Raw genomic sequence first — 21,339 nt, forward strand, 5'->3', positions numbered from 1 at the left:
GCATAGGCTAGTTCTGTGTTATTCCTGGCATGGCGCTGGAATTGGGTCAAGCTGAAACGGGGGCCGTAACCAGCTGAGGGACAGCAACAGTCCGTCTATCTTCAGTAGCATCCATGATTCATCATCATCATCTCGCACTAGAATCCCTACGGCCTTCTTTCCAGCTCAGCGACTACATGGGGCCTTGGCCAAGGTAGCTCATGATTCGTTAGACCCATCGTTTATCTAGCTCTCATAATATCATATCCATCGTACGCTTTCAGCCTCGCCCAATCCTTCATCTCTCGCTTGTCAATGTGGCTTGACCGTGGCCGTAAGCTTCACCTCATACCTTGAGATCGCCTTCAACTCTGGAATGGCCGGCATAACTACCAAAACGCGTGGATGCGCTACGTGCAGAGGGAGAAGAATAAAGGTTAGCCGTCTGTAGTTGACTCGCTCGGGGTTCCGCACTTCTAATGCCGCTTTCAGTGTGACTTACAGAAGCCTTCGTGCAACAACTGTGTTCGCAGCGGCCGAACATGTCAAGGCTACGAAAGGCACGATGTCTTTGTCAATCGCACCGCTGCCGGCATGCAAAAGCGTCGACGATTGGAAGAAGTCAAGGATCAGCGCCTCGAAGAGATCAAGAATGCTCTGGTTTCCGGCGCTTTCAGTCAGGCTATGGTCGCTCCAGCTCCCAGTCCCGACGACCACGTGCACTGGTTCTATAGACATTTCGTCATATCCCGGACCGACCCTCGTTTAACTCAATTCATGAGTCCAGTCATGCAGATCACAACACCTGGTCCTCTACTCACGTCTTCGCTGCGCGCCCTCTCCATCATGAAGTTCGGAAGAGCCATCCATGACATCGCTGCCGAACAGCAGGGTCAGAAGCTCTATGGCCGTTCTCTAGGCAAGCTACGCTTGGCCTTGACCGATGCCACAGCCAGTAAAAGTGATGAGACCCTAGCTTGTGCTGTTGTACTTGGCCTATTCGAGCTCCTAAATGTCCACCCGAAGTACCAAAGTGGGGGATGGTTCAAGCATATGGTAGGCTTGGGGAGACTCATAGAGCATCGCGGCCCAAAGCAAAGTCAGAGTCCTGTGTGTCTCGCTATTTTCGAGGTTTGCCGGAACGTACTAGTGGGTAAACCTTCATCAAATGCTGTAACGAGACAAATACTGACACACTTTCTAGATGACACGCTGTCTCCTAGATCGCAACAGTTCGGTTTTTGCCCGTCCAGAATGGTTATCAGTGCCATGGCAAGGAAGAACAAAAACACGAGACGAAAAGATATGCGACTTCGCCTTCCGCGCTGCTTATTTAATTGACCAAAGTGATCAAGTTCTACCTGGCCCCGAGATCCTTGACGTGGATCTCGACAATCTAATTCGGGACTTTACTACTCTCTTCCAAGATGTCCAAAACATGCACCACGATTGCCCTTGTTCGAACTTTGAGCAGCCACATGGTCCAAAGCAACTCGGGGGACCCGTCGAACCACCAATGAACACCTGGAGCCGTGCCCAATGCTCCTTAGCTATGGGCGTTCAACTAGCTTGCTGCATCATGACTGACACGCCGTATCAGATGCTGTTGGAAAGAGGCGATTTCGAGGTCCTTTATGAGTCTGCTACAGTCATAATGCGTGATCGCCAGATGCGTAACGGCCTAGGTAGCTCTATTACGCGGCTATGCAAATCTTGCATGCAGAATAAGCCAAGCCCAGGGCCACTTCTACGCATAATGTGGGCATTGAAGCTCGCTTCAGCTCAGCTATCATCCTGTCCGCTGGAGCGCCAGTCGATAGAATGCGAAGCTGTGTTGCGAAAGGTCATTTACGACTTCCCATCATCGACTGCCAGGCTACAAGACCAAAATCCATCTCAGGGATGATTCAGAACATTGCACGAATTAAAGCTCTCTGACCGGTGTGTGGCAAACGTCCTGTCGCGTTGGATGACTGCACAAGCTTCTCATGATGCTTATTGACGATAAAGCCTATCTTGCCCTCAAAGTTTGAGTTCCTCGTAGTATCTCGTCGTTGACTCCTATCCTTGTTGTGCACCTCTCTCAAATGGATGCGATAGGTGAAGGTGGTCTTCCTCGCATCTTCTATGGTCCAACCATGGAGTGGCACGAACGTCCGCACAGTCAAATGCGTCAAACAATTTGCACATCCGCGCACGTTCCATCGGCTGAGTACAGGAGTAAGATCTAAAAGCTTGCCATGAGCCCATGTGGAGATCATAAAAGAACCCGCGATACCTGCGCGGCTAACATCAGGGACTTTTAGTACAGGTGTTGGCTGATTCACTGCTGGATTTTGATTCTCTTGAGCTGCTGATTTGAATGCCGAGCTTATGGGTGGTTCCTCATAGGTGTAACCGAGTTTGATGATGTTCACCATATCCTGATACAATGGTAAGCAGCGCACGATGTCAATCGGTGTCTTTAGCATATGACTTACTTCCCCTGTGACAGATACTTCGTGGGGCCAATTAGAGGGAGGCCATTCAGAAGGAGGCCAGCTGTGTGGTGGCCATGTACGGATGGGCCATTCGTACGGAATCGGCGGAGGCAACCCTGTACTTATATTCCATGTTGATGGAGCTAACACTCCTTCAACCTCCTGTAAGGGACGCTCTACACTCGCCATCACGTCACGATGCTGCATATGTTCAGGTATGTCACCCTGACAAGGGGCATACTTCCAGGCCTTGAAAGGTTGCAGGGGAAATTTCATATTCAGCCATGCATTATCTGGTGTCCCAGCCGTGGGCCCTTGCTCATCATTAGACGTAGTTCCGGCGTAGCCATCGATGATATCGAGAAAATCGAGTCGATCGTGGCGTTTTTGCCATTGCCAGAAGAGTAAATCGATAAATGAGTGATGGAAGAAGAAAATAGGATCAAACGATGCAGTGTTATTTTCGCCCATGTCGCCGTTGGCGCCCGCAATGGCATTTACATTTCGCTTTCCCAAAAACTCGAATCCTCCAATGGCAAGATGAATTCCATTATGAGGGTCTTCAAGTGAGACGGCGATTGTGGTCTCGCTTCCGTCGAAGGTCCTTTGCGTACTTGACTTGGAGGTGTCGAAATGATCCTCGTTCCATTTACTCGAGGAGGTTGTGTTCGAGAACACCGTATAGTTTGGCGCCTCAAGACATCTCTCGAACTTGAGGCGAACTCCCGTATATACATTCTCGTCAACCCAATTTCTTACTGACCCACCCAGCCAGTTGACCACGTTCTCGTTCAACGCGCGATTCGTAGACTCTTCGCCTCTAGCCCTCATCCTAGAGTTGTGCTCCGTAGTCGCTGCCCTATCTCTTTCTCCCACCAGCCCGGAGAAAGGATATCGTACGGTCTCGTATCCCTCATCCTTGTCATAGCTATGACCAGGCTTCGTTTGTATATTGTTACGAATACGAGCCTGGAATTTGTAAGAGAACAATGGATTATGGATCTCGGTGCCGTCTAGTGGGAATTTGCGCATCAGAAACACGCCGGGAAGGCCGTTCTTCTCGGTCACTTCGTCGACTTCATTCCAGTACGGCAATGTGACTTGTTCGCAGCCCTCGATCGATCGGAGCGCATTTTCAAGCTCAAGGAGATAGGCTCGATGCCAGACAGGAAACAAAACGTTTCCATGGTTGCAGTAACCACCCCAGTATCGCGCGTCACTCCGTCCAGCTCCACGAAATGGCTCCCCATGATAACTTGTGATGCGGAAATACGACCTCGGATGGTTTGGCGGAAGCTCTTGAATCCCTTTGAACGCGCGTATGAGATCCTCCAGAGGTTTCTTCAAATCTGCAGCCCCTTCTAAAGATGGTTCCTCTACGCCACGTCTCCAATCTGCCTCGAGCTTCCGGATGTCTCTCCGCACTCGGAGCGGCTGAATTCGAGTCATCAGGAATCGTTCGTATTCATTGTAATGCAACTAGACAATGATCCTGCTTTTTACACCCCTTGCGACAAGACTCGTCGTCAAATCACTCGTCATCATAGCTCATGCTTTGGCCTTGAAAGACTTCGCGCTGTGGCTTCACCAAGTCAGAGCTGAAGTCTTTGAGGTCCTCAACGATCGACCTATGAAATATTCTCCGATGTGTATTAGCGAGCCGCCCCATGCATTGGTACTTTAGCCTCTTTGACGTTCACTAGCAAGAACATACATAACCCTTTTCTGGGATCGCTCGCAACAACAACCTGAGGCTGAACCCTCGATTGGTCGCAAAGCACAAACAACTTCGGATTGCTTGGCGATCCCTAAGATTGGATCTCTCTGCAACTGACAAATCGATTCGCACACCGACTTTAGGACGACGCTAATAGTTCTACGCATGCATGAGAACAACCGACTTTTCCTAGATTGGTCTCGTGCATTCTCTTTGTACTATTTCACAACCTAGTCGGACATTCGTAATTCCGAGAAGTGAAAAAAGGATCGAGAATCAAGCAGCTACTTTCAAGGTTTCAGTCTCTGCATACAGTCTTGGTTCATGAGGCTGTAACGACGTCATACAGGGGGCCAGATTGGTTGATGGCGTCGTCATATAAGATTTGCTATCTTTCAGATTGCAACTGCCTGTGCATCGTTCATCAACGACTATACATCCTATACAGTTTACGCGCCTTCCCTTTCGGTCCAACATATTCTTGGTCACCCCCCTGTTTGTTGTATTATCATGAACAACGCGAACGACACCAATGCATCCATACTATAGCTCTCGGGCCAGTCAGGATATAAATGCTTCGCATCCAATGAGCAGGCTAAGCATAGCTATCACAAATAGAGACACCCATAGATATGTCAAAACCAAACTTAGTCTTTGCTATAGGAATGACCAATTAGAAATATATCAAGATCGAGAGATGCAAAGGATAGAGGGATGCGATTGTTACCCTGCTGAGTTCCAATACGAGGACGGACTGGTAAAATAATAACGTTATGCACTTTTTACAGTGTAAGTCAAGTCTATAACGCCAGGTTTGAAAAGGACAGAAAAACACTTTGTATTCAGATAGTCTCAAGAATTCTGTACTACCTGTCCTGAGATTCTGTTCTATATGGCCTCTTTGAATAGCTTCATGTGTTTACCTACCATACTAATTCGCTGAGTATCGTAGTCAAGAGCCACGACAAGTATGTATTTCCTAGGCACCTGGCAGTAATGTCTCAGCATCGAACTGAAGATGTTGCTTATTTGTGCTATATACTCATCCCAGACTGTAAGCTCGACTGGGATATAATTTGAACGTCGGATGTTTATCGAATGTAAGTACTGATGCAGGATTGGCCTTAAGCCGAGTGCTAGAGAGACAATGACCTCTATGATAATGTACATGTTCATTCGGGGAGGTAAACTGCGCACGAGATCTGAATAGCAGTATCTCGGATGCACGTTATGTACAAAGAAGCAAGGTAGTTTACATGGGGTGGAGTTGTTCTTATGGAACATAGTCCTTGTTAAAAAATCTATTCTTCATAAGAGTCGATCGGAGGTCACGGTTAGGGCGAAGAAGGGTCTGGATATTGTGTGCCTCTCTCAAATTCTTGATGGTATGCGCCGGTAATCTCGTCCTGCTTGATAAGACGATAGCTCCGGTGAGTAGAGCCAGACTGCCAGCCTGGTGCAGCGACGCGAGCCACGTAGGAACAAGATAGATGAGTGTGCTGATGCCAAGCGTAGCTTGAAGTGTTACAAGATAGGCCATGCCAAGTATAGCTCTATGACAGCCTTTGGGAATGACATGGCGGTTATTGGCGAATCGTGAGAACGCAAAGAGGGCCATGACGGCGGTGAAGGTCGTCGTTGCCAACATGCGGTGTTCCAGTTGTACCAGAGAGGGGTTCTCAAGCATATTTCGCCACCAGAGATCAGAGTTGTCGGGTCTGTGACTGTAGAAAGGATCGAAGAGCTCCTTCTTCGGCGGTGTAAAGCCTTGGCCCATGTGCGGAAATTCGTTGTAGATTAGCCCAGCATCAAGACCGGCCACAAGACCACCCGACATCGCAGTCGTGAATATAAGACCAATAAGTGCCACACTCAAGTTCTGAAACAGTCGTAGTCGTGGGCGTACACTGTGCTTCCCGAGCACCGCCAGGCGCTTCGATCTTTCAATGAGGAGCATATAGAACCAGCGCCTTTCCCTAAGAATATCGAGACCAGAGGCGACCATCGAAGCGTATACCAAGAACGCAGTACCAAGATGTGCGGTCAAGCGGTATTGACTGACACGAGGATGGCTCCCTGATGCAAAGAGATCGTCCTTGAGACCACTCTTGACCATCCACCATCCAAGGAATCCTTGGAAGCCAATCAGACCAGATATACCGACCAAACGGACCGCCATTCGAGCGGACACCATGCCTCTTGCTATAAAGTATGCCGTAGGAACTATAAAAGTGACTCCGATCACTCGACCCCACAGTCTGTGGCCCCATTCCATCCAGTATATTTGTTTGAACTCGTCGAGGGTCATTCGGGGATTGAGTAGCTGGAACTCAGGCGAATCTCGATATTTGGAGAACTCAGACCCCCAAGCCTCAGCTGACATGGGCGGTAGGGATCCTGCTACGGGCCGCCATTCTGTAATACTGAGCCTAGGAAGATTTTAGACTATGACCTTGAAGGGACACTGTATGGACATACCCGGACTCGGTAAGACGAGTGAGCCCTCCAAAAACCACTATGCCGAAGACACTTGCTGCGCTTCCAAGCAGCCAGTATGCCACAATCTTATCGCTGACGGTAGGAAAATGTTTCTTGCTGCGGGATTGTCCATCATCGCGGAAATTCGGTTTTGCTTTGTGCGCTTGTGTGCTGACGTTCCGTACTATTCGATTGGGCGTCGGGATTACTCGCGACTTCCCTTGCAAAGCATTGACAGTTATAAGTTGAGGCCGGCGCCCAGACAGGCTCTTCGCAAGATGCGCGGTTGATCGCTGGTTGATACGTCCAAGCACGGGATTGAAGGCTGCATTTACCCTTGCCAGACACCTGCTGCATTCGTTGAAGCTTCGCGGAGTAGCAGATCGCAGGTGCGGAAAGGTGGTGAAAGTCGATGCCATTGACGATGCTGCCCGCCGCAACAGCGTGTGTTGTATAGAATCTTGAACAGAGGGACGTTGGAGCACCAAAGTCAAGGATGAGCTAATCGATATTCGACTGACCCAGATTGGCGACTGGCGATTGGCTTAGCAATAATACATAGTGACACTGTGGGAGCGATATCAAGGGTCTGTGTGTGACTACGTCTGCATCTGTGCGTGACTGCGTCTACGTAACCCACAACCCATCCATCATCCATCAGAAAGGGAAAGGAGAGGGCACGCGGGCGACCGTTACACTAGACTATGGCGCCCCTTGCCTACCTCACCTGCCTAGTTCCCTATATGCAGCCCATCTTACCCTTACCTTACTTAGTAGCCCCGCTCGCAGCTGATACTCCGTCATGCCTACACTATCCATGATTGTGCCTCGTGCTTTATCGTGCAAAACACCCCGTTGGTCTGGCACCTCTCTTGGACCTTGATTCTTCTCTCCAATCCCTCTTCCAATGTACATCTGTGGCTCCTATATCGACTGCCACTAGAGTGTGCTTATAGTTTCGCGTTCTGTATCGTCGTTTCTGCCAACGAGTCCTCCATATCCTATCCGTCCGACCTTACCCTGTGTTTTGTATCGCTACCATAGCCACATGACACACTCGTCATTCTCCTCGCTTCGCACGATAACACCCGACAACGATGCTGGAAGATGCACAAGAGTATGAGATACTAGACAACATGGCACGACAGAGTCCTCCAGGACCAACAGGGTCAGGCCTAGCCAGTGCCTCTGGTCAGACTTTGACGAGCGGAGAACGAAGTATACCCTCGCGCTCGGGACCTCTCACCAGCAATCCGCCATCCATATTTTCCGCTGGACCTCCTGTTCCCCCAACTCTCACAGTCGAGTCTCCATCGTCAAGCTCAACTTCCTCACGTACCCTTACAGCCCTATCACGCCCTTCCACGAACCCAGGCCGCAGAACCACGCGCTTCGACGGTCCCTTGACTGAAGATGAGAGCAGTGCAGAGAACCCGATCCCACGAGCAGAAAAAGATGCAGATGATCCCACTACACCTTTGACGCATACTCGCTCCTACGACCGTTCGAGAGAGTACACAACGTTGACAACTCTGAGCAAACTGTTCGCTGCCAATTTTTCTCCCGAGTCGTCTCGACAACCTTCGTACACCAGGTCTATCACAGCTCTCTGTCCTCGGCGTAAGTTGAAAGTGGCTCATGTGGCTGTGAAAACACTGCTTATGACTTCTAGCCCTTATAAATGAATCTGCCTCTCTTCCCGACCACCTCTATACCAGAGGCCTTCTCGAAGGTCGACATTCGGATATATCTGTGTGCGCTTTCGGTCGTAAATATCCCCTCCATAGAATTATACTTGACCGCGCACCATTCTTCACTACAGCATTGTCGGAGCCCTGGATTGAGAGCACAGCGAAAGAGATAACGCTTCACCCCGACGAGATAGATCCAAGCATTACACAGAACTCATTTGAGCTTGCCTTGAAACGATTATATGGTTGCAAGGTTACCGAAGAGGAGGAGGAAGCGGAAGCTGTCGGGCTATTCGCCACAGGATGCTGGCTCGAAATGCAAGGTTTGGTAGATTCGAGTATCGACGCCATCCTACGACAAATGAGCCCAGAAACCCTTTCGCCGCTTGTCAGACTAGTGACAGCTAATTATTATGGTCAGTCAGGAGAGCGTATTCTTTCGTCTGCCAAGTCGATGCTGTGTAGAGACGGGTGGGAAATGCCTCTGCGCTACTGGGACGGAATTCCAGGGGACATAATCCGAGAGATCATCGGGGGTGATGGCTTCTTTGTTGACAGTGAATGGGCACGTTGGGTACTGGCAAAGAGGATTCTAGACCGAAGACTTCGCCAGCAAGCTATTGAAGCCGGTCTTTTAGAATCTGGAAAGCGAACAGACATCCGAGCCCCTGAAACCATCGGGCTCATGGCTGTAAGATTCGATGCTGTGTATCGTCGAAATGCAATCACGACTGGCCGACAGACGCCGGACAGCCACGCACAGTGGGAGTCTCTCTACACTAACCCTGAAGTTGAGCCTCTCCTGGTCCTACTTGATGAAGGGATCCATTACGTTCACCTCGACTTTGAGCAGTTGCAGTACATACGTGAAGCTCGCGACGCTTTTGGACTACCTGTAATGCCGGAGAAGGTCATTACAAATGCCTTATGGATGCAGATGGAGCTACGCCAGAAAGTTCTCAATGCCCAAGATCAGGACCTTGAGCTCGGAATAAGCAAACCTGCCTATGAACAAAATTTGACCGGGTCAAGTTCTCAAGCGTTAATCGAACATTCGGATTCTATGAAAGGTAAATCAACAATCAATAGCAGAAACAATGGTGTCTCGGATGACATGGAATCTGGTAGCTGGGACAGCAACGGAAGACCTCGCAAATTCTGGATTCCGAGTGCCGACTGCAACATCGTAATGGGTGGAAACGCAGAGCCAGTTGTTACCACTTCCAACAATGTACATCGCCAAGCCAGCAGATTGTCTGCAAGCATGCAACCTGAAGATGCTCAATGGGCCACCGACTTCGTATCATCCCCAACGAATGCTACTAATCCTGATGGCACTGCTCGAACAACGACTCATATCCCAGGACGGCCTGCCTCAGCTGGCGGCAGTAACGCTGGCCAGCCCAAGCCAATATCGTATACCCACTTCCCTCCATTTCGTTTCGCTGCCGAATTCCCCAACCCACGCCTGTTGAAGGAGAAGAAAAGAGTCTACTCACGGACTGTCTTCTACGCAGGTAGTCTTTGGAATATCTACATACAGAAAGTCCGCTCCAGTAAGAACGCACAGCTCGGCGTCTACCTTCACCGTGCCAAAGAACGAGAAACAGAGGAAATCCTCGCAGGTACTGCAGGCTTCTCTCAAGGTAGCGTCGACGAGCGCATCGGGCTGCTCGAACGCCAAATGCTCCTCCGCAGCGAGCGCCGTCGTGGTCGTCCGATGATGAGTCCTCACCAAGATCACTCCAGTATGGTAGCTGGCGAAGACGATACCAGCGGTAGTGGTGGTGATCTCGATTCACCTCAGATCATTGGTTCTTCATCTCGTCCCCGCCGCAGACCCGCGGTCGATCACCAGCCCAGCTACAACTCCCATCAGGGGCTTGACTACAGGAACAAAGCTTCGAAAGCAGATGCACTATTCAGTACCACAGGCGAAGAGTCCGATGACTCTTCGACCTTGGAACCAGACCTTCCAGATCCATCCGCGCGGAGAAATCGTGCTGGCGCTACTTTGCCGCCTTACGTCGACGCGAGACCCACGATTAAAACATACTTCAAGATTTACTCGCCGTCGAAAGGCGGCCGCCTGTTGAGTGTGTACGAGAGTGCGCCTGACAAATTCAATTTCAGTCAGAGTTGGGGCTGGAAGAGCAGCACGCTGATGCTGGACGAGGGTATGGGTACAAGTGGACCAAACACAAGCCCTGGGCTAGACGGAGACGAGGCTGATGGTGAGAATGATATCGAGTTCCAGAAGAGCAGGCAAAGGAGCGATGGCAAGCTGAGATTCATGGTGGTGATTGGGAATTTATAGATTTCGGTGCTTTTGTGTAGCCTTGGTGTACGGATGGGTCCCAGAATGCACGCATGATAACATGATGGTCATAGGAGTATCGGTCCGCACTATACCCTGTACATTAGCTCTCCTTTCGCATTTCACTCGCACTGGCATCGATCAGGCGTCTTTACCAATGATGCATTATGACCATTTTATCCAGTAAGCTCAGAACATGATCCGTAAAGGTATATTGTACAGAAGGTCCACGTTAGAGTATCTATCGTCGCATGGGAGCCCTGATATGCGCAAAATTGTACAGGTTCAGTGGAGAGAGTAGAGTATGCCAGGCCCTGTTCGCGAACGGCTGTCGTCCTTAGGGCGCAGAACCGAGCAGCATAGCTGTCTGCAATTGCTCGAAATTGCTCACGCAGCATCCTACACCAAACGCCTTTGTAAATGCCCTCTTCCTCATACTGCTTGTCCTGTGCCGTCTATTATGCCATGGACTTGGCAGGCTGCTCCATCTCATCCCTCATTCACAGCCCCCCAAACATCTCCTCCAGCCTCACCGCGCCCATCCTCCTCCTGATTCCATCTTCGATTCACGCGATCGCCCGCGCACTCTCTGGCGGTGGTGGCGGGGCCTCCAGTTTCGTGCCCTCGGCCATCATGCGCTGAAACCCGATGCCCACACCCTCAATCACAGCGAGCAGAATCGCGCAACCGATCGCACCGTTGCGTACTGCTTTGAGACCGCCACGCACAGCGAGTGCGCCGCCTGTGAAGCCACCGGCGATGATGGCGTTCCACGGATCTTCCTTTTTGCGGTAGCCTTTGACGGCGCAATCAAATGTGCTGAAGAGACCGCCCCAGACGCCGAAGTTGCCACCGAGGACGGGTGAGCGGGCCTTTATTGCTGTGAGGGCTGGTATAGGTGGTTAGTTTGGGTGTCGGATTGCGGATGAAAGAAAGGGGGCGGGGCTCTAAGTACCGCCTATTCGTCGCTCGCCGAGAGGACTGTTTCTGAATCCTTTTACACCGTGCCATACTATCTGATTGTGAGTATTTTAGATGGGGTCGTATGCGTTGTTTGTTGTACCTGCGCCGCCTATCGCCTGTGAGAGCTTTGGTTAGCATCTGTCTTTTGCCCATCACGGCGGCGACTGAGGACGAAAGGCACATACACCCATACAGAAAGCACCGCCAAAGTCATTCAATGCCACCCAGGGGCACGGGTCTCGTGTGTGATCCATACTGTGATGTGTGGGAGATGGACAGGGAGGTCCAAAGGGAGGTGTGTTGGTGGGACTCGAGGATTGCTAGGATTATATGGCGCGTCCTGAGATCCCAAAGAATAGGTTTGGGGAATGAGAGAAGAGAAGAGAGCCGCGAGATGTTGTATGTGTGAGTGAGAGGATGAAGTGTCGGATTGGATGGAAGTCGTGTTTCAGGTGACGATGCTGGAGAAAAAGTTGAAAGAGGCGTTTGGACGGATGCGGATTAGCGAGCACCGCCACGTATGAATAAGCCACTCGTGATTAAGCCACTCATGCCACAATAGATCTCCCTGACCCATCTCTAATCGAATATTCTTGTTCACTTTGACTTGAGATCCTCATAGCATGAGTGGTCGTATGGAAAGATACATACTATTCATATTTAATCTAAGCATATACTAAGATAAATCTTCTCGCTAGATTCTCTAGTTACCGTATGTTACGGTATGTATCAGATCTTTGTTTTCCGAACGCCGCGGCCTCTAGCGTAGACTTGACTGTCAGCTATACTGATGATAGCTCCGATAGTGATTATAGGGTGTCTAAGAAGATGAATGCAAAGTGAGTCCTTGTACTATCGTTAGTTTGGACGATAATACAATCAGTATTTGTATAAGTGAGTTTTAAAGAGCATTGACTACTATCTATCGGAACTGATAATACCCCAGACTCAGCATATATCAGGTCTTCCGCCGAGTAAGCATACAAGCCTGACCTAGGCAGGCCTTTACGTTGAAAATAGGTTATCACAGGCCAATTTACCTTTTCCTTGTTGCCGACCATATATAACCTTCCAGTCTGGTACTCGAAAAAAGCCGGGTTTATTCCCACAGTATTTGTTGATTTCGGTGAACATTGCTGCGAGGAATAGAGGGTGGCACGTCTGCCCATGTCCACTATCACATTGAAATGCAGTGGCCGCGCCGCTTGGGAAGTCCTTTCGCGGGCCCCATGCCCTTCTTCCGTGGCAATCCTTAAGCTGATATTTTTGGACATTGTCTATATCCGGTTCTTGGAGCACACCTTCGTCTTCCCGGCATTCGACATAACCCCCCTTCATGCCGTTTGGTAGATCGCCCTCTGGAATGGGGTAGCGCTTATTTGTTCGAGCGTTACCACCTGTATTTTCTTCGGGCTTGTATTTGATTTCAGTCGGACAAGTTACGTTTTTTTTCTCTTTCAACCAATTGTAATAATCGCGGCGGGCGTCGATATATTCGGACATGGTGGCGGGGGAATCAATTTCGGGGTCATAGTGGCCTAAAACCCCCATGTATTGGAGCCAACCTGGCTCTTCGCAAACGCCATCGGCAATGACTACACCGGTGGTAATACCGATGATGACGAGGATGCTTGGAAGACGCATAGTGATATTGATGAGTTGGCGGTGTGTCGTTTCGCGGCCCTAACTTTCAACCAAAGGTAGACTTTTAGATACAGAGACGCACTGTATGCTAAACATCAGCCATTTTCGACTGACATACATTACTTTATAGGCCAGAAGTTGGTTGGTCTAGGCTTAGTATGACATACTCTGAAACCCTCCCCTAATCTGGGGTTCTATAGTAATTCGCGCAAGCTCAGGCACGGTACTTTTCGAAAGGTCATCGGCCGAATGTTATTAGATAAGAATATATATTTCTAATTATTAGCTATAACACATTGACTAGCAAAGTATTGGTTAGATTGTCTACCTAAGAGAAGAGCGCCAATCCGATTAGTCCAGTGTGTTTACTTGTTTCAAGGCTGATATCCAACAGTACCGCCAAGTAGTCCCGGACCACTCTTTCTAGGTGAGGGGCTTACGAACTCTTAACTATACCTGATTCTTTTTATAAGGTAAGTTTTTCAGGAGAATATAGATAAAAAGACTCTATCTCTAAACTTTCAGTAAACAGTAGTGACTTTGTTTAGCTATAGGAGTGGTTGATGGTGTTAAATTTGGTGTGGTTTACGCGAGCGATCGGGGCTACTTGGAGGTACTGTTGAACAGTTTTATAACCCTTCAACGTATGGCATGTCACATATTTGGAGCTCTCTCTTGCGTCCTTGACATTTGCGACGTCTGCAAGTACTCATGTATTGCGTACACACCATACCGCCTTCCAAGTAGCCTGCAAACCGCAGGCAGTGAGAGCCAGACTCAAGAGTACTCGCCATAGAGACGCGAGGATCCCGGAGAGTACCCCGGATTGCGGGGGCGTTATTTCCTCTGTTTCGTCCTTGATTTGGAAGCTCTTGGTACGTGTATGGCTGTCATGGGGGTCACTGATGTATCTGTGGACATATCAAGTTCTTACTGAATGGCCATCATTGACTTTGGCGGGATGGTTGTTGCATGGATGCAACTTGACAAGAAATTTTGATCAGAGAGGGCGGAAGGCAAGGACGCAAGGAAACCATCTGAGATTGAGTCAAGGATAGAGGTGGCCTGATCAACAAATATTTTACGAGGAAACAAGCAGGACTCTGCTTTGCGAGTGCGGGAGATGAAGTTAAAGCGTTCAGTGCACCTACAACTGCGGCCTTACCTGGTAGGATTGTTGTTGGCACGTTCGATTAAAGAATCGAAGAATCTTTGGAGTGAATGACAGCGTGATCGTGTTGACTGAACGGAGTGCAGCATGTCGTACATTGACGCGGCGACTGTCACCGTCACGGTCTTAGCAGCGCTTGGTATTTGGTTCCAAGAGTGTGCGGATATGTCGCTCGTATCATATGAGAAGGGCACGGCCAGCATGAGAGTCACAGCTTTGCACGGCGCTCCCACAGCATAATAATGAAAGGAGTCCTGCAGTGCCTCAGATCACTTCGAAGGCCCGACGGACGACTTAAGAGAGAATGTCAAGCCATCGCCCCGCGGCTGTTCTATGAATAACCACTTACGCTTACAGAGAAGATGGCTCAATGAAGGCAGCTTGTTTTACTGTTGCGTCGTGGTGCCAGAGTGGTCTGAGCGGGCAGCTACATAACTAGTAACTACAGCTACTTATCCATGCATGGGAATAATAATAGCAGCCCAACAGGCCTCGGAAACCAGTCTATATTAAGATCCCGGCACGAAACGTGCATGACATGTGCGTAGTAGAAACCCTATTAAGAGGCGAGTATTTCTTGCCTTTTGCCTTTTGCCTTTCACCTTTCACTCTAGGCCCTCTTTAGGACTTGCTCAACACAACCATTCCAACACAGTTTTATGGTAATATCGACCCAGTCACGTCATCAACATTCCCTGCACAGAAGGACGCAAGCACCATCATGCACGAACGGGGGTGCAACTTCTGGGTCCGTACGATGGGATGAGATGAGATGAGATGAGGAAAGCTGAGAGGGACGTACCGGTAGGATTGCAGGCGCAGTCGCCCGGGCAGTCGCCTCGCAGCATTCTCGTGTCTGCATTCTATACGAACTGGACGAGGAATGGAACATTAGGATTGGTGTTCTCGCAGGGCCATGCAACATTGCAAATATAAACCTGCTGAAGACTGACCGTGGGAGCGGTAGAGGTCTTAGGTCTTAGGCTCTTACGGCGTATTAATAGTTTAGTGATGCAACGTGGTGGACAGAAGTCCGCAGATCCCGGTACAGGATTGTCATTACCTGCCGTCGAGCCGCGTTGTTGAAATTCTGCTAACAACGCATCTCCCTAATAATATCAGTCTTGGGCCACTAGAAAGCCATCGGAGTGAATCCGTCGGAGACTTCGCATTGGCGGCAACATCATAACTTGCATGCGCGTGGCTGTTCAATGTTATAGGTCCGCTGCAGGTGCAAAGATTATGTGCATAAGCCGAATGCGGCTGCAATGTTGGATGAAGCATGAGCGTCTACAGTCAGCGCGAGGGAAGGAAAAGGGCCTTACAGTAAGTTCGGCACTTATTAGTCTGGGTAAGTAGGTAGTGTATTGCCAAGGAGGAAGCTAGAGCTGGCGGCGTTGACGAGAATCCTAGGGAAGAGACCAGGAAGAGGCAGAAGAACGAACTTTATGATTACAGGAGTGCGGCGAGATGGAAGAAAAGAGACAAAAACTGATAGGGAGGTTAGAGAAGAAAGGAAATGGGTGAGGCACAGGTTGTTACGTACATTCGGGTTTGGTATTTTACACAACGGAATGGCAGTCAATACCATACGGACCCGATGAGAAAACCACTAATTTGAATATGGTTGATTGCAATCATAACATGGGAGGAACGGGTTTGATAGATCAAGCTCGTCTATAAATCAGAAAAATGAGTACTTATAACACTCGCTGCCAACGTAAGTAAAGCAAGTACATTTTATCAACTTTTGTCCAGAACCCTGAGCCCCGGCGGGAACTGCATGCAGCTTGGATCACGATGAGGCACGTGACGATCTAGCTCACATACATTCAGGGAGATGTTCGGCCCTACTCATAACCACAGGCATCACAATATGATCGCATTCACGTCGTTCCAAGGCAATATCGATACCATCAATGGACTCATCGCGCAGGCGACTTCTGCTCGTAAAGCCACATTTCCAGCCTGCGTATATCCTCCCGCTCAGTTGCGTTGTTGGCCACCGCCTGTTTGCGCTGCCGCCATATTGCTTCTTCTTATTCGCCCTCCGTATCCAAAATCAATAACGTGGTGCGATCTGCCTGCATACGCCTACTACAGTATGATTGTTTCCTCATAGCGCGCGGAGCCAACAGATGCTTATTCCTTAAGCGCGGCGAATCGGCCCTATACCTTACCTAGTGGAGCATAAGCCTTACATTTGATGTTTGCTATTGGCCATCCCTATTGGCCCAGTTGGTAGACCAACAAACCTCAAACATGCGGCTTGGATAGATCCATCATGGCAACCTGGGGGGCCCCCCGTCGGAACCATGACCAGTTCAGGCAAAAGAGTCATGGTGAGATGATACCGTCGCTCTTCGCGCCAAGGCTGTCCGCATTCAGCCTTCTCTGAACCGCCCCAAATCACAGCCGCCTATCGTGGATCCATACCACGGGGTTAACCCTTGGTAGCATTACCTCGTTCATTCATAAAGCCTATCATTCCCGTCGTTATGCCAAGTCTTTAACCTTCTTCGACTCTGCTTTGGTGCTCACAATACCACACATTCGTTTTTCATTTTTTTCGTTCAACATGTTATTTCAAAGTCACTCGCTACTACTTTTCTCCTCCTTAATCCCGGCCGCATTTCCCCTAGGTCTTCAAATTGGTCGCGATAATTGGAAGATCATTGCGGACAGCCAGCACGCTGGCAACGAAGCACAGAAGGCCATCGATGGGTAAATAGGATATCTACTTCTATAGTCGTGACTCCCAAGACTGATATAGGTTAGCGACCGTAACACTTTTTGGCACTCGGAATACGCCCCGAACGCCCCCCTTCCGCATAATGTTGTAGTCGATATGGGCGAATTTCATCTCGTCGACGGCATCAGTATTTTACCTCGACAAGACAATTTCAATAATGGAAACATTGGTCAGCATTTAGTGCAACTAAGCGGTGATGGAAAGACATGGGGTCGCCCGGTAGCTTTGGGTCAATATCGTAATGACAAAGGTGTGAAAGAGACATCGTTTGTAAGGAAGGTCGCACGTTATGTCAAGATTACCGCTGTTACCGAAGCGCAAAACGCGCAGAATCCCTGGACTAGCATTGCCGAATTGAATATCCACCAAGTTGCAGATCCCTTCATCAACAGTCAAGGCTTTACATTCACAGCAGACAGCGAGGAAACTGCTCGGGAGAACGGTCGTGCTTCAAACCTCAACGACAATCTACCATATACCATTGTACGTTCCCAAATGTACGTCTGGAGATAAATGCACTGACCTCAGCTCAAGTGGCACACAAACTGGAGCGGCAACGCTCCTGCTCATCCCCACTACCTCACCATCAATCAGAATAAGCGCGGTCTAGTTGGCGGTATCCAGTATGTCCCTCGCCAGGGTATTGGCGCTATCAACCAGCCAGAGAATGGCAGAATTGGCAGATATCGCATTGAATCGAGCAACGACGGCCAGAATTGGAACACAGTCAAGACAGGCACATGGGCTGACGACGACACAAACAAGGCGGCCTTCTGGCCGGCTATTAATGTGCAATATATCCGCTTGGTTGCTTTGAGCGAAGCGGGCAATCGTGGTCCATGGACTTCGGCTGGTGATGTTCAATTAATGTTTGGCAGCTCGCTCGCCGATCACAAAGCTCCCAGTGCCAGTCTTGGTGTGTGGTCCCACACTGTTGATTTCCCCTTGGTGCCTGCCGCTGCTGCCAATCTTTACGACGGAGCTGCTGATGAGATCCTTGTTTGGTCTGCGTTCGCAAATGTAAGTACTCAACAGTGCTCGACCTACACATACTGACGTATGCAGGACCAATTCTTCCAGTTCAACCAAGGAAAAACTCAAGTCACAATTTACAATAGCACTGATTCCTCTATGACGCCCCAAGAGATCGCCAACACCCAGCATGACATGTTCTGTCCCGGTCTGAGCATGGACAGTACCGGACGTTTCATCGTGACTGGCGGGAACGATGCCGCCAAGACGAGCATCTACGATCCTCGCACCAACCAATGGCAGAAAGGTGCCGAGATGAATGTTCCTCGTGGCTACCAATCGTCAGCTACTCTTAGTAACGGAAATGTATTCACGCTTGGTGGTTCGTGGAGTGGAGGACATGAGGTTGACAAGGACGGTGAGGTCTACAATATCAAGAGCAATACGTGGACCAAGCTTCCGGGCGCCAGGGTCGCACCGACCATGACACACGATCATGGGGGCCGCTACCGCTCGGACAATCACCAGTGGTTCTTCGCGTGGAGTAATGGCAACATCTTGCATGCTGGTCCCTCTGCTGCCATGAACTGGATCGGCACATCTGGGCAAGGTAGCATTAACGGTGCAGGTAATCGGGCGCAAGATGGCGACAGCATGAATGGTATTGCAGCTATGTACGACGCGCCTGCCGGGAAGATCTTGACTGCCGGTGGTGCAGCAAACTACCAAGGCGACAATGCCCACGCACGCGCGCATATCATTACCATTAATGGCGTGGGCAAGAATCCGAGCGTTCAGCGCATTGGAGACATGAAGAATGCGCGTGGCTTCCACACCAGCGTCGTGCTTCCAGACGGAACTGTAATTGTTCTTGGCGGTCAGACCCATGTTGAGCCCTTCACCGACACTTACGCCGTAACTACCCCTGAGCTGTTCAACCCACGCGATAATAGCTGGACTGTGCTAAACTCCAACGCCGTACCACGTACCTACCACTCTACATCATTGCTTCTCAAGGATGGCAGCATTTTCAGTGCAGGTGGCGGGCTGTGTGGCAACTGCGCCACTAACCACTTTGATGGAGAAGTGTTCTTACCCCCATACTTGGTGAATTCAGACGGTACTACCAAGACGCGTCCGGTCATCACGTCTATCAACGGTGACAGCTTCGCCGTCGGAAGCCAGATCCAGATCAAGACCGACTCTGCTGTCACCAGCATCGCCCTCATGCGCCTCGGCTCCGTTACCCACACTGTCAACACGGACCAGCGCCGCATCCCCTTCACCGTCTCCGGTACCTCGCAAACCATCACCATCCCTAACGATCCTGGTGTCGCACTGCCCGGCTACTACTACGTCTTCGCCCTCAATGCTGCCGGTGTACCGTCTATTGCGCGCGTCGTCCAGATCACATTCACCCAACAAGCTGCCGCTTCGTCTGAAACGCTGCCAACCCTACAGGTCTTGCACACGATGCCCGAGCCGGCTCCCGAGACGTCCATTACTGACTTCTTGAACGTCACAATGTTGACAGATCTGTTGCCGCCACTGGACGATAGCCTCACGCACTTGACTTCGATTTTTAAGGATGTGTTCGACAAGAGAGAGGGGCAAGAGTGAATCTGGGTGCATGCGTCGTAGTGAGCTGTACTAGACAAATATAATAATTTAGACGTTGGACAATGGGAATGATAATATAGGGCGAGTGGGGGCGCATTTTTTTGCAAAGAGGTAAAATTGCATGTAACGCCGTTTTCAACACATCTTTTACACACGCATGTCGAACGGGAGATAAGAACCTGGCGATTTCCGGTTTATCCCCATAATACATAGGCAAGGAGGAGCCGGATGCGAGGCCCTCATTTTATTCTCATACCATATCATCATCACTAACGACTTTTCTTACATGTGTATCAAGCATTCTTTGTGGTTTCTTGGGCTTTTTTCCACATGTCATACGCATATCGCTCATGTGACCCCTACACTCGTATATCTTTCAGGATTTGTAGTGTATAATTGAACTAGAAGGATTTAGGACGGTGTTGGGAAGCGATGTTCGTCTTAGTAACTAGGCATACTAAATTGATCATAAGATGGTTTTAATAATGCCGTTTGTGTGCGTAGTGTAGTTGGGCCTGTTCACTTCTGTCATGCTAGCGTCGGAGACTTGGACTCCGTATGGATGTATGCGTGGTGTTTATGAGCCGCGACAGCCGCCTATAGTGGAATTTACCAACGGAACGAGGCGTTGCGTGCTAGACTAGAGCTAATGAAAGTGAACCGGTACAACCTGTCATAGAAACAGGCTCTTCGTTATGTGTATACGGAAGTGGTATGTGAACGCGCCGTTGTATTGGTGGTGTGCCCAGCCTTATCACGCTGACCTCTTAGAGAACATCAGAGAATCCAGTGCTCTCACTCACGTTCAGCATACACATGCCCATTTTGGCATGTTCTCCCAGAAACTACTTATTCAGGAACAAACACACAACTCCAGACAGATACAACAGCGGTCTGGACAGACACCAGAAGGTCGATTAAACAGCCATACATATAGCACTATAGCGCTGCCTCCAGTTCCAGATGTATCAGCGTGCCCTTTGTCCTGCATAGCGATGTAGAATATGCTCATATAGAGTTGCCAAGAAACCTATAAACTGACAGGAAGATACGTTCAGTGTGATGTTGAATCGCTGTCCTTCTCATGCTCCTCGTCTGCTTACATCGATTATTGGCGCAGCGATTGCGCTCGAGAAACTATGGATCAGGACTGCCTAGAGTACGCACAGCACGCACCACCGGCTTTTGTAACTCGCGGCATTCGCAACCTCGCCGCACGATCGGACGCCGAGTTGTAATCAAATGTGGAATGGTGGCTGGGAGCATGGTCGGTATTTAGTCAGGCACAGAACGCCGAGATGTTTGAGGTCTACACAGTCAGCGCTTATTATGTTTGAGCTTTGTGATCCAAAACCCGCTGTCGCTTTAGGTGGGATACTTGCTTAGTGGGCGTGTCGGCGTGCGGTGTGGGCGTGGCACCGCATTGGTCGACGATGTATGTTGTATAGAGCTCTCATGTTGCTTTCTAAGTGAAATTATTAGCATTTTTATCACGGTCCGACTTCATGCAGGGAACAATGTGATCTTCATGTCTGCTGTGGCGTACACGGCGTTT

At 49.7% G+C, this 21,339-nt stretch overlaps 7 protein-coding genes across 7 annotated transcripts; 3 read left to right on the top strand and 4 right to left on the bottom strand.

The window, feature by feature from the left end:
• On the top strand, positions 1-1,603 carry EJ05DRAFT_285230 (uncharacterized protein). The gene is made up of 3 exons (XM_033740476.1): positions 1-415; positions 472-1,132; positions 1,184-1,603. Exons 1-3 carry the CDS (start codon positions 356-358, stop codon positions 1,318-1,320), a joined length of 858 nt encoding a protein of 285 aa, XP_033602902.1. The 5' UTR covers positions 1-355; the 3' UTR covers positions 1,321-1,603.
• Positions 1,604-1,886: 283 nt separating this feature from the next.
• On the bottom strand, positions 1,887-3,908 carry EJ05DRAFT_498414 (Di-copper centre-containing protein; the record flags this gene model as incomplete). Its single annotated transcript, XM_033746680.1, has 2 exons — positions 1,887-2,402; positions 2,460-3,908. 2 exons carry the CDS (start codon positions 3,906-3,908, stop codon positions 1,887-1,889), a joined length of 1,965 nt encoding a protein of 654 aa, XP_033602903.1.
• Positions 3,909-5,199: 1,291 nt separating this feature from the next.
• Positions 5,200-7,186, bottom strand: EJ05DRAFT_450159 (COX15-CtaA-domain-containing protein). Its single transcript, XM_033742361.1, has 2 exons — positions 6,655-7,186; positions 5,200-6,605 (listed from the first exon to the last, which is right to left on the bottom strand). The coding sequence occupies exons 1-2, from the start codon at positions 7,071-7,073 to the stop codon at positions 5,450-5,452; spliced, it is 1,575 nt and encodes a 524-aa protein (XP_033602904.1). The 5' UTR covers positions 7,074-7,186; the 3' UTR covers positions 5,200-5,449.
• Positions 7,187-7,444: 258 nt separating this feature from the next.
• On the top strand, positions 7,445-10,863 carry EJ05DRAFT_462522 (uncharacterized protein). Its single transcript, XM_033742687.1, has 2 exons — positions 7,445-8,274; positions 8,327-10,863. The coding sequence occupies exons 1-2, from the start codon at positions 7,752-7,754 to the stop codon at positions 10,660-10,662; spliced, it is 2,859 nt and encodes a 952-aa protein (XP_033602905.1). The 5' UTR covers positions 7,445-7,751; the 3' UTR covers positions 10,663-10,863.
• Positions 10,821-12,048, bottom strand: EJ05DRAFT_474330 (putative mitochondrial inner membrane translocase subunit). Its single transcript, XM_033743589.1, has 4 exons — positions 11,811-12,048; positions 11,726-11,741; positions 11,618-11,674; positions 10,821-11,551 (listed from the first exon to the last, which is right to left on the bottom strand). Exons 1-4 carry the CDS (start codon positions 11,877-11,879, stop codon positions 11,229-11,231), a joined length of 465 nt encoding a protein of 154 aa, XP_033602906.1. The 5' UTR covers positions 11,880-12,048; the 3' UTR covers positions 10,821-11,228.
• Positions 12,049-12,424: 376 nt separating this feature from the next.
• On the bottom strand, positions 12,425-13,509 carry EJ05DRAFT_474331 (uncharacterized protein). Its single transcript, XM_033743590.1, is given in 5 exon segments — positions 12,425-12,519; positions 12,572-12,593; positions 12,607-12,610; positions 12,631-12,635; positions 12,651-13,509. The coding sequence occupies 2 exon segments, from the start codon at positions 13,267-13,269 to the stop codon at positions 12,631-12,633; spliced, it is 624 nt and encodes a 207-aa protein (XP_033602907.1). The 5' UTR covers positions 13,270-13,509; the 3' UTR covers positions 12,425-12,519; positions 12,572-12,593; positions 12,607-12,610.
• A 3,150-nt stretch (positions 13,510-16,659) lies between these two features.
• Positions 16,660-20,264, top strand: EJ05DRAFT_450168 (galactose oxidase). The gene is made up of 4 exons (XM_033742362.1): positions 16,660-17,164; positions 17,219-17,675; positions 17,727-18,212; positions 18,258-20,264. Exons 1-4 carry the CDS (start codon positions 17,019-17,021, stop codon positions 19,782-19,784), a joined length of 2,616 nt encoding a protein of 871 aa, XP_033602908.1. The 5' UTR covers positions 16,660-17,018; the 3' UTR covers positions 19,785-20,264.
• The last annotated feature ends 1,075 nt before the right edge of the window (positions 20,265-21,339 follow it).

The sequence above is a fragment of the Pseudovirgaria hyperparasitica genome, assembly GCF_010093815.1.
Source record: "Pseudovirgaria hyperparasitica strain CBS 121739 unplaced genomic scaffold EJ05scaffold_4, whole genome shotgun sequence".
Taxonomy (NCBI): domain Eukaryota; kingdom Fungi; phylum Ascomycota; class Dothideomycetes; order Acrospermales; family Acrospermaceae; genus Pseudovirgaria; species Pseudovirgaria hyperparasitica.